Source organism: Alosa sapidissima, chromosome 24 (assembly GCF_018492685.1).
Source record: "Alosa sapidissima isolate fAloSap1 chromosome 24, fAloSap1.pri, whole genome shotgun sequence".
Classification (NCBI taxonomy): domain Eukaryota; kingdom Metazoa; phylum Chordata; class Actinopteri; order Clupeiformes; family Clupeidae; genus Alosa; species Alosa sapidissima.
Window position 1 is genome coordinate 29,967,170 of NC_055980.1, and position 12,500 is coordinate 29,979,669.

General features: G+C 48.0%; 1 protein-coding gene across 2 annotated transcripts in view; it reads right to left on the minus strand.

The window, feature by feature from the left end:
* Positions 1–12,500, minus strand: part of taok2a (TAO kinase 2a) — a 19,669-nt gene that overhangs the window by 1,854 nt on the left and 5,315 nt on the right. Inside the window, exons 5-11 of one of the 2 annotated variants that reach the window (XM_042082244.1) lie at positions 11,317–11,553; positions 10,546–10,674; positions 8,977–9,180; positions 8,615–8,854; positions 5,879–6,091; positions 2,701–2,883; positions 23–810 (exon numbers count right to left, since the gene is read on the minus strand). In XM_042082244.1, coding sequence (XP_041938178.1) covers positions 46–810; positions 2,701–2,883; positions 5,879–6,091; positions 8,615–8,854; positions 8,977–9,180; positions 10,546–10,674; positions 11,317–11,553 — 1,971 coding nt within the window. In that variant the 3' untranslated portion in view covers positions 23–45. Of the gene's footprint in view, positions 811–2,700; positions 2,884–5,878; positions 6,092–8,614; positions 8,855–8,976; positions 9,181–10,545; positions 10,675–11,316; positions 11,554–12,500 lie in introns of both variants that reach the window. The other variant, XM_042082245.1, reaches the window with a different exon arrangement.

Sequence of the window (12,500 nt, forward strand, 5' to 3'; positions counted from 1 at the left end):
TTTAAGAGTAGGACAGGTGAGCCTCTGACAGGTGGGCGTGGCCCTTTAAGAGTAGGACAGGTGCGAGACATTGGAGATGTGGGAGGTGACGGACGTGCTGCGGCTGAGAGCCCCATCGCCTGGCCCCGCCCCTTGACCTCCCCCGGAGGCGGTCCTTCGCAGCGGCTGGGGGCTGTTCCTGAGCGCCAGGTGGGAGGGGCCTCTGGCGTAGGAGGAGGGTGGTGACGAGGCGCGCAGGGGAGGGGCCAGAGACTGGGCGGAGGCGTGGGAGGGCATGTGGTGGGGCAGGGGTGTGTGGTTGCCGTGGTGATCCCGGTACAGGTGTGGCGTGCTCTGGTGGTGAAGCTGCGGCAGGTAGAGTTGCGCCTGCAGGTGGGAGGAGCCAGACGAGGAGGAGGAGGAGGAGCCAGAGGAGTGGGAGGAGGCCACACCCCTGCCACTCATCATCTCCGCCTCCCTCTCCCTCTCCCGCTCTCTCTCTCGCTCGCGGCCGGAGTGGCCGGCCTCGCGGGTGAAGCTGGCGCTGCTGTGCTGACTCCTCCAGGAGGGCGGGGCCACTGAGCTGTGGACGCTGTGCGTCCAGTGGCTGCCGGAGCGAGGGACAGGGCGAGAGGGCCAGGCGGGGGAGGGTGCGGGCGCCGGGTAGCCCTGGCTGAAGGCCTGCGCGGGGATGCCCGACAGTGCCATGTTGCTGAAGCCCAGACGCATGCTCTCCGAGTCGAAGGCCTCGATCTCCCGCGCCTGCCGCTCCAGCAGAGCCCGGATACGCTCCGAACGCTCCGTATCCAGGGACAACATCTCCTCCTCGATCTGCAGCAGACACACACACACACACACACACAAATGATAATACACAACAATCCTCCAGCTATAGGGCAATAAACATCTTCTCGATCTCGATCAACCATCATGTAAACATGAGTGTGCCAGTGTGCGCACCCTGTAACCTTCTACACCCCTTAACCTTCTTAACCTTCTACACCCCGTAACCTTCTACACCCGTAACCTTCTTAACCTTCTACACCCCGTAACCTTCTACACCCCGTAACCTTCTTAACCTTCTACACCCCGTAACCTTCTACACCCCTTAACCTTCTACACCTTCTACACCCCTTAACCTTCTTAACCTTCTACACTTCTTAACCTTCTACACTCCTTAACCTTCTTAACCTTCTACACCTTCTACACCCCTTAACCTTCTACACCTTCTACACCCCGTAACCTTCTACACCCCAATAGTGTGCGCACCCCTTAAAGGGGAAACCAGGTGTTGGGTGGGTTTTGCATATGTTAAGTATGACCATAAGAATGCCCCACCATAGCGGCAACACTGTTGCTACCTACTTTACACCGCAAAAGAAGAAAAGTGAACAATACCAGAGCTGTCGGTAGCATTGACGTCAATGACAGTAGCGACTAAACTAAAGTAGCCTCTTTGATGATACTTCAGACTTGGATTGCTGCTATTTACCAACTAGGGGACATTAGCATCTCTCGTAGTTTCCAAGGTGTGTGCTGCTATTTATCAATTAAGGGACATTAGCGTCTCTCGTAGTTTCCGAGGTGTGTCCAGCTATTTACCAACTAGGGGACATTAGCGTCTCTCGTAGTTTCCGAGGTGTGTGCTGCTATTTACCAACTAGGGGACATTAGCGTCTCTCGTAGTTTCCGAGGTGTGTGCAGCTATCTGGCTAGGCTGAGAGATGAGTTTGTGTCATTTCCTACTGGGAAAAGAGATTTTTTTCAGGTCTTACCAGTTGTTACGGTCAGGTTGAGGGATAACACACACTGATGAATGGCTGCCTTGGGACCAGCTGACTGCTGGGCGTGGGAGGTGCGATGTTTTAAAAATTGATTACAGGTGGATACCTGGAGGAGCGCGAAAACGCCAGTCTCGCGCAGGAGTTTGGAAGTGTGCACGCTACTCGCCAACGCTGACTAGGAGTTTCTCCGACGTCCCTTCGGACTATTGTGACTATCTTTATACAATGTTTTCGTCTGGCACCCGGACTTTATTAATCAAAACTTGAACTCCCGAAACCGAACAACCGCAAGAGAGCTGGCCGCTCTCGGGAAAGAGCAAGACCTGTGCTGGCCCGGTACGCACGCTCGCCTGGGAAGTCGGTAAGCTGGTTCCTCTTGCAGTCTTTAGTCTTTACATATCAACATCTTCACCCACACCACTGATATAGACTCCGAACTCAAGTTAACACATACACGCAGGGCAAGTTGCACTGAGGGCTCAATGTAGCTAGCTATTGTTAAACCCCCTAGACTAACGAGCTATCTTGGTAAATTAGGTACGCTGGCTTTTGGTTTTCGCGTTTGACTTTGGCATTTGCGGAATTTGCGTTTGTGGGTCGCAGGGTGAACCCTCGGTTGTAACAGCAGTAGAGTACTTTGGTTGAAAATAAATATCTTTGTTACCTTTTGTTGGATTATTGCCATGTCCCTGGGTCCTAGCTCTTTCCTCTTAATTCCCTGTGTTACAACTCTCACTGGTAACTTTGTTAACTTCTCCAGCTGACTATTAAAAGTTCACGATTGTAACAAATCAGTCCTCCAAACTGCAACTGTCGCTGGTAGCCTAGCCAAGTTAACCCTCTCTTCTCAAACTTCATGACTACAGTCATTTTATTTAAACGACTCAGTTTATTTAATTTGTCTTAATCACACTCACACACACACACACAGTCTTACCCTCTGCTCCAGCAGGGCCCTGCGTATGGACACCCTCTGCTCGAGGTCCTTGAGCTCGCGCTCGTGCTGCGCGTCCGTGTGGATCTTGATCTTGCTCTGGTAGGCGTTGAGCAGCTCCAGCTCCTGTTGCAGCTGCATGCGCAGCACCTGGTACTCCGCCTCCTGGGTCTCATCTAGCCGCAGCTACAAACACACACACGTGCGCGCACACACACGCGCACACACACGCACACACACACGTTCGCACACACACACACGCACGCGCACACACACACACGCGCGCACACACACACACACGCGCACACACACACGCATGCGCACACACACACGCACACGCACACACAAGCATGAATCAGGTAATGCAGTCTATTAGGATTGTAATTGCATCTATGCTGTCAGGGCTCGTTGACTGACATGGTGTGTGTGTGTGTGTGTGTGTGTGTGTGTGTGTGTGTGTGTGTGTATGTGTGTGTGCGCGCGTGCATGCGTGCGTGTGCTGGTCTCCTTGCCTTACTCACAGCCTGAGTGGACAGCAGATCGTTGACGGAGTGGTCGTACTGCTCGGCGAGGATGTGTGTGTGTGTGTGTGTGTGTGTGTGTGTGTGTTAATCGTGCTTGCGAATTGGCTAAGGAAAATCTTGGCAGTAGTCAGAAACGAATGAAACAGCGTTATGATCAGAAAGCTGTACTGCGTGAGTTTAAACCTGGTGATAAGGTGATGGTGTTTCTTCCCATTCTCGGCTCTGCTCTTCAACCACGCTACACAGGTCCCTATCTTGTTGAAAGACGAGTCGGTGAAGTTAACTATGTTATAGCTACACCTGACAGAAGGAAAAGATCTCGATTGTGTCACATTAACATGCTTAAGGGCTATTGCGAACGAGATGACGCTGCCGACGTTAAATCTCTGTACTAAACGCTCGTCCGTGTCTGTTAAAAGAGTGATTGATTTGGCAGTGGCGCTGTCCAGTTCATCTGGTGCTGAAATTGTCACCGCTCTGCCCTTGACCTGTCAATCTGCTGACTCTACTTCAGCACCAACGCAGCGTGGACCTGCTGCGTTGCTGCTTGATGAGGAGGGTGTTCGTGGCCCTGCCACAGAGGTGGTTGAGGGCAGATTGAGAAATTCTGAAATTCTCTCGGATTTGAATTCTTTTTTTACACGTTTGTCTAGTTCAGAGCGTTAAGATTTAATTGTTCTTTTTTCTTCTAATTTGAATTTGTTCTCTGATGTTCCAGGTCGTACCCTAGCCATCGCTCATGATATTGACGTTGGGGATAGTAGACCCATTAAGCAACATGCTTATCGCGCCAACCCACTTAAACGCCTTCAGCTTCAGAAGGAAGTTAAGTTTATGGTAGACCATGGTATTGCAGAGTCGAGCTTTAGCCCATGGAGCTCACCTTGTCTCCTCGTGCCAAAACCAGATGGCACTTCCAGATTTTGCACAGATTTTCGAAAAGTTAACGCTGTAACCAAATCCGATAGTTTTCCATTACCACGCATGAATGATTGCGTTGATCGCCTTGGCTCAGCAGTTTTCGTTAGCAAGATTGACCTTCTTAAAGGCTATTGGCAAATTCCGCTGACCGAACGTGCGAAAGAGATATCCGCCTTCGTTACACCTGATAGCTTTTTTCAGTACACTGTTATGCCATTTGGCCTGCGGAATGCGCCCACAACATTCCAGCGGTTGGTCAATCATGTTCTTGCTGATCTAATTGTGAGGCCTACCTTGACGATTTGGTTGTGTATAGCGCCACCTGGTTTTCACATGTGGAACATCTTAAAACCGTATTTGAAAGGTTGTCTGCTGCAAATCAGACCATCAATTTAGCCAAGTGTGAATTTGGGCAAGCGAAAATCGTTTACTTGGGCAAAGTGGTTGGTGGTGCCGAAGTGCGTCCTGTTCACTCCAAAGTTGAGGCCATCCTGAACTATCCTGTCCCCACAACTCGTCATGAGCTTAGACGCTTCCTGGGTATGGTCGGCGGCCTGGAACATCCTGTTTGTTTTTTTTTCGAGAAAATTTAACTGCCATCAACGCGCATACTCCACCATTGAAAAAGAAGCTCTTGCGCTAGTGTTAGCACTTCAACACTTTGAGGTCTACGTTGGTGGTGCAGCATGTCCAGTGACTGTGTATACAGACCACAATCAGTTAACTTTTCTGGACCGGATGTGCAACAGCAACCAACGTTTAATGCGCTGGTGCCTCATATTACAAGCGTTTAATATTAATATTAAGCATATTCGTGGACGTGAGAATGTGGTGGCAGATGCGCTTTCTCGCGCATAGAAAAATGTAAATAAATTGTGGGTATAATGTTTAATGTTCTTTTTCTCTCCTAGTGCTCTTCCAGTGAACCGGTCTAGGTTATTTTCATCCTTGACCTTGGATGAGTATTTTTGCTTACATTTATCCACTTTTTGTAAAATATTGTTGTAAATAGTTATTGTAACATATAGCTTTTTCATACTGGTTAATTCAACCCCCAATTTATTTCTTTAAGGGAGGGGGTGTTACGTGGTTGAAGTTTTGTGCTTCTCTTGGCCTGCTCGGTCCCTATCGTTTATGTAGGTGGAGACTGGGCGTGTTGCTTTCAATTGTGACACACGGATGACTGTCTGTCTAAGGGCCCACTGGTATAAATACCGGCACACTTCCAAGATGGCTCTCTCTCTCTCTCGTCCTCGCTCCTGACGGACGCTGGCTGGCAATTTTTAGTTTACTCCTTCTCTTAGTTAAACTTTGTTAAATTATAGTTTAAAGCACATTGTTAATAGTTTTGGTATTGTAACTCTTAGTTGAGCGGTTGTAAACTTTCCTGCACGTTTTTAGTTATAGGTTTAGGGAGTATAGGTAAGTTAGTTTTCCGGAAGACTCACGTCTTTCTTTTCTTGGGAGCGGCCTGTGCTCCAGGAACGGGAGGCAGGCAAACACCCTTTTCCACCAGTAAGAAAGATTGGAGTTTTCCTTTTGACTTTTCCTGTTCTGTCTATTTTGCCACCGTCTCATGTTTGTTTTGTGACCCATACGCTTTATCACCGGGAAAATCCCTCTTATGCGTATACCATCAAAGCATATAGAGAAATAAATACTTTTTCCTGTTAACACCGAAGCCTGTGACTGAGTGTGTGTGTGCGTGCGTGTGCTGGTCTCCTTGCCTTACTCACAGCCTGAGTGGACAGCAGATCGTTGACGGAGTGGTCGTACTGCTCGGCGAGGATGGCCAGCTTGCGCGTCTGCTCGTCCTTGAGGCGCTTGAGCACGTTCTTGTGCTCGCTCTTGGGCGTCGCCTCCAGCAGGTGGTTCCGCAGCGCCTTGTACTGCCGCGTCTGGATCTTACACGTCTCCTGGAACTGCCGCTTGATCTGCAGCTCCTTAGCCTGGAGGACAGTCACGCGTGAGTGTGTGTGTGTGTGTGTGTGTGTGTGTGTGTGTGTGTGTGAGAGTGTGTATGGGGTCAGTGCGCATAAAGCAATCTATTGCTAGAGGTGTGGGAATTGACCCTTCGCTAAGTCCCGCCCCCCAGTTACTGTTGCTAGTCCGACAACCTCAGACCGGAGTTAACTGCAACTTCAACGATAGGTAGATTCAACCTCAGACCGGAGTTAACTGCAACTTCAACGATAGGTTTGAATTTTGAATTTCCCCTAGGGATCAATAAAGTATCTATCTATCTATCTATCTATCTATCTATCTATCTATCTATCTATCTATCTATCTATCTATCTAGGTAGATTCAACCTCAGACCGGAGTTAACTGCAACTTCAACAATAGGTAGTTTCTAGCTGTAATGGCTCTTTTGGAGAGCCACGGACCTGGGCCCAGTTCCCCGAAAGCATCGTAAGCCTAAGAGCGTCGTAAAGTCCCTCTTACGAACGTCTTAAGATTTGCCGCCTGTTTCCCGAAACCATCGTAACTTAAGAGCGTTGTGAAAACACTCGTAGATCTACGAGTGCTCCAGAGTTCTCGTTACTGGCTAAGAGCCTCTTAGGGGCGGCCGTGGCCTACTGGTTAGCACTTCGGACCTGTAACCGGAGGGTTGCCGGTTCGAACCCCGACCAGTAGGCACGGCTGAAGTGCCCTTGAGCAAGGCACCTAACCCCCTCACTGCTCCCCGAGCACCGCTGTTGTTGCAGGCAGCTCACTGTGCCGGGATTAGTGTGTGCTTCACCTCACTGTGTGTACACTGTGTGCTGTGTGTGTTTTACTAATTCACGGATCAATGCAGAGTCCAAATTTCCCTCACGGGATCAAAAGAGTATATATACTTATACTTAACAGGTACTTCTCACTGAAGGGCTCAACATGCTTCTGCGTCAACTCCACGGCGTAGCTACGCCGGCACTCCTACGGCATCGTGACCCTTTTATGGTTCTGCGTCGGGTTGCTTTGCATCGCGGTGCATTTCACCGCCATAACGCTCGGTGTCGCTTGTACTCACCACCGAAACAAGATCTGTCTGTATGACCTAAACGGTACTCAGAATGGCTAACCCCATAGACTGTCGTGCCAAAATCTTATTTGTTTGACCCTCTCTTGCTTAGATTTTGTAGCCTACAGTAGTATCAAGTATCAAAGTATCAAGAAATAGACACCGTAAACCAGCAAATAAGTCTGAGGTTATTTGCGAGGTGTCTGCCAGCCAGTTTAAGTTATGTTAGCAAGCAAACTTCAACTGCCCACAAAGTACTGCTTGCTGGCGAAGTGCTAATTTCAAAACGTTAGTGACATAGACACTTTACAAACGGATAACTCCGTCATTGTAACCAAAAAATGTCTGAGTTTATTTGCAAAGCTTATGTCAGGGAATTAGCATGTTGCTAACTCCCCACTGTAGGCTGCTTGAAACACCGACTATCAACACACAGGACGTGTTGACCATTCACAGTCCTTGCGGTCTGCGTCGCTTCAACGCAAAGTTACAATTTTTCGGAGGTGCACGTCGAGCTACGGCAGAGGGGTCTGCGTGGGGTACGCCGTCGATTCGACGCAGAAGCATAAAATAGGCTTGAGGTCACCAAGAGGACATACAGGGGCATTAAAACTTAGAATACAATTATCCAACTACGATCCTATTCTTTATTGTATTAACTTGTGATGAATCACCTTTTAGTGTACAAAATAGCATACATTTAATGGTCATAATAATGTGATTAAAAGCAGACAAAAATGCAATGAAGTTATGAAACGAGACGTTGCCAAAATAGTTTGCCATTATCTTTGTGTAAGTGTAGGCTCTTTTATTAGGCCTATAGGAACATGTGGCTTAGTCTGTGCTGCGTCAAAATGACCAAATTTCCCCCATGGGATCAAGAGTATATATACTAAGCCTAGACTTATGTTATTTAAGCATACACATTTCCATGTGTGGTGTGTGTGCATGTGCGTGTGTGTGTGTGTACCTTGACGCTCTTGGGCTGCTGCCGGGCCTGGGCGGTGTGTTTGTGGCACAGCTCGTTGTGTGTGTGCGTGCATGTGTGTGTGAGTGTGCGTGCGTGCATGCATGTGTGTATGTGCGTGTGTGTGTGCGTGCATGTGTATGTGTATTTGTGTGTGTGTGTGCCTTGAGGCTCTTGAGCTGCTGCCGGGCCTGGGCGGTGTGTTTGTGGTGTGTGTATGCATGTGTGTGTGTGTGTGTGCATGTGGTGTCTGTGTGTGCATGTGTGCATGTGTGTGTGCATGTGTGGTGTGTGTGTGTGTTGTGCATGTGTGCGTGCATGTGTGTGTGTGTGTGTGTACCTTGAGGCTCTTGGGCTGCTGGCGTGCCTGGGCGGTGTGTGTGTGTGTGTGTGTGTGTGTGTGTGTACCTTGAGGCTCTTGGGCTGCTGGCGAGCCTGGGCGGTGTGTTTGTGGCGCAGCTCGTTGTGTGTGTGTGTGTGTGTGTGTGCGCGTGTGTGTGTACCTTGAGGCTCTTGGGCTGCTGGCGGGCCTGGGCGGTGTGTTTGTGGCGCAGCTCGTTGTGGCGGCGCTGGTTGTAGTCCATCTGATTGGCCAGCTCGCTCTGGTGCTGCGTGCGGATCAGCTCGGACCGCGTGGCCTGTAGCGCCCCCAGCTGGTGGAACTCCAGATCCTGAGTGGACTCATGATGTCGCCGCAACATCGCACACTCCAGATCCCGCTGGGTCTGACGCTTATTCAGGTCCTACGCCAGGGAGACAGTTACACTGGGTGTGTGTGTGTGTGTGTGTGTGTGTGTGTGTGTGTGTGTGTGTGTATGTATGTGTGTGTGTGTGTGTGTGTGTGTGTGTGTGTGTGTGTACCTACCTCTCTCAGCAGGTCCTGCTCCAGGTTGTGGCGGGCCAGCAGCATCTTCCTCTTGTACTGTCGGCACTGCAGCTCGTAGTACTGACGCTGTCGCCGTAGCAACCCTGCCTCCTCCTCCGCCTGGATCTGCTGCAGGTTCTCCTTCTGCCGCACCAGCCACTCCTGCTTCTCCCGCTTAGGGGTGGACTGGTTCTCACTCAGCTCCTGCACACAGGGGGAAGACTTTTAGTGCAACACCATTGCATTTCTGTGTAGTGTTGCACGGTGTATCGATACTAGAAAGGTATCATGCTCCTTGCACACATCTAAGCAAGGGGGCGTGTCAAGCAGGCAGCTCTAAATGAGTGAGTGCAGCAACGTCAACATAGTTCTTTGCCGACAGTCCTCGGCTTGTGGATAAAACAAAAAGGTGAAGTGAAATTTGGAACTATTTCGGACACATCGCGTATAGTGAAGGCAAGCCATCAGGTACACAGAGGCTCGTTTGTAAAATATGTTTCAAAGTCATTCAAAAGCAATAGGCTACGCATAGAACTTGGTAAGCACCTCACAGACATATCCCAACATTTTTAAAGAGTTCAAAGAATGACAGGTTAACGAATAGGCTATAGAAATCCTCACTACATGATAAGTGCCAAGTTCATCTCCTCAGTTTTAGTCTAGCCTAACTGAAACGAGTATGGTTTTCTGGGATAAAGCAAATCTTCCTTCATCAGTGAATTTTGACGAGACAGAATTTTGACTAGACATAACAACTGATCATATGCTAACGCGATGAAAACGCAATGTTCACGCTAGTATAACTTGCAAACGATCTATTTAATATTACTACTGGTAATGTTTGTCATGTGGCATGTAGACTGCAATTTGTTCAATAATTATTGCCCAGATGTAGGCTAGGCTACCTGAAATGCTTTAATTAAAGCCCACAGCATATAGCCTAATACCACTGAAGCGCTAATAATAATAGCGGCTTATTGTTACGTGGTAGCAAATCATGTTATCAAAAAAATATACGTAATGTACATAGATACATTGCAACAGGTAGCCTAATGGTGTAGGCCTATCTGAGGAAAACCTGGTTGGAACGTCGTACTTGTACACTGGTACCCTCTGCAACTGTCAAAGAAATCCCATAAACACGGGAAGGCCTAGGGTAGCCTACATCAGATGGCCTAAAGGTTAGGCCCCTCTGCATAGCATTCAGTGATTTGCATGCAGTAACACTGACCTTGATCTAGCCTAGTTTGGCTATTTAAAGCTACTTTATTGCCAAAACACAACACAATGTAAATGAACTATAACAAACAATAAAGGACACACAAATTACTATTTTACTGACTAAGTTTAGAAGTTTAGAACCCAGAATTGACCTGCACACTACAAAAGTGCACCAAATTCAACATAAATGACTCGATACACTTGGAGGAGGCCTGCGTCCTTCTTTTCCAGATATTTTAGGATTTCGCCGTGGTATCGTTTCAGTATCGAGCATCGAGATATTTATGGCAGGTATCGTATTGTACGTACATACGTATCGTATGTATGTGTGTGTGTGTGTGTGTGTACCTCTTTGAGCTGCTCCTTGCGTGTCCTGTACTGGCGTTTCTGCGTGTCCAACAGGCTGCTAAGCTCCTTCTTCTGCTGGGACAGGATGTGCTGCTGGAACTTCCTCTCCTCCGCCTGAGCCACCTTCGCCTGGAGGGGTCAGAGGTCAAGGGTCAGGGTCACCAGACACACCAGGAGGCTGACGCCCCTTTAGGCTACCGCCCCTTAGGCTTTAGGCCGACGCCCCTTTAGGCTTCCATTTTTAAAGCCCGCCCACACCCCCCCCCTCCTCCTCCAGGATGGCCTGGTGTTCTTACACTCTATATATATATCTGATGTTCTTACTCTCTATATATATATATACACCTGGTGTTCTGACCTGGTTCTCTCTCTCTCTCTCTCTCTCTCTCTCTCTCTCTCTCTCTCTCTCTCTCTCTCTCTCTCTCTCTCTCTCTCTCTCTCTCTATATATATATATATATATATATATATATATATATATATATATACACACACACACACACACACCTGGTGTTCTTACTCTCTCTCTCTCTCTCTCTCTCTCTCTCTCTCTCTCTCTCTCTCTCTCTCTCTCATATATATATATATATATATATATATATATATATATATATACACACCTGGTGTTCTTACTCTATACATTTATATATACCTGGTGTTCTGACCTGGTGTTCTTACTCTATATATCCCTGGTGTTCTGACCTGGTGTTCTGACCTCCTTCTCCAGGATGGCCTGGTGTTCTAGCGTGGTGTTCTAGCCTGGTGTTCTCACCTCCTTCTCCAGGATGGCCTGGTGTTTCTTGTTGAGCTTGTCCGTCTCGGTGCTGAAGTTGTTCCTCTGGTTCTCCAGCTCCTTGTCCAGGCGGAGTTGGTGCTCGTCCATCTCCGCCTTCAGCTTGTTCTCCATGGCAACCAGCTGCTTCTGGTGCTGCCGCCGCATGCGTCTGTAGACCGTCATTTGCTCCCGCAGCGCAGAACCCTGCTCGTGCTCCTGCATCTGCCGCGTCACCTACACACACACACACACACACGGTTAACCCTGCTCGTGCTCCTGCATCTGCCGCGTCACCTAAACTGTAGTTTCTTACAATAGAGGTATATAACCCTAGCTTCTTAAGGTAGCATGCTAGTAGTGAAGTTATCTGATGTTTGGGCATTGTAGCCAATAGCAGTATATTACCCTAGCTTCCTAAGGTAGCATGCTAGTAGTGAAGTTATCTGATGTTTGGGCATTGTAGCCAATAGCAGTATATTACCCTAGCTTCTTAAGGTAGCATGCTAGTAGTGAAGTTATCTGATGTTAAGGCATTGTAGCTTCTTGAAAATAAAGACGGCTGCCCTGTGTTTCTGTTAAGTAGCTGTGCTACTTTGCTCTTCTTTTTGCTGCTTAGCAAATGTGAATGTCCATATCAATTACTCGTACACATTCCAATGTCTCAAGGGTATGTGTTGTGTTGTTTTGTTGTTCATGGAATATCGTAGAAATTGTGTTGTTTATCCGTTGGTGTTGGTAAAAGCGGCTAGCACTGTTGCTGTGTTGCTAAAAATAAACGCTCCGTTACTGGAGATGAATACCATGTTCTCTGTGTTGCTAATAAACGCTCCGTTACTGGAGATGAATACCATGTTCTCTGTGTTGCTAATAAACGCTACGTTACTGGAGATGTGTGTTGCTAATAAACGCTACGTTACTGGAGATGAATACCATGTTCTCTGTGTTGCTAATGAACGCTACGTGATGAATACCATGTTCTCTGTGTTGCTAATAAACGCTACGTTACTCTAGATGAGATGAATACCATGTTCTCTGTGTTGCTAATAAACGCTACGTTACTCTAGATGAGATGAATACCATGTTCTCTGTGTTGCTAATAAACGCTACGTTACTGGAGATGAATACCATGGTCTCTGTGTTGCTAATAAACGCTACGTTACTCAAGATGAATACCATGTTCT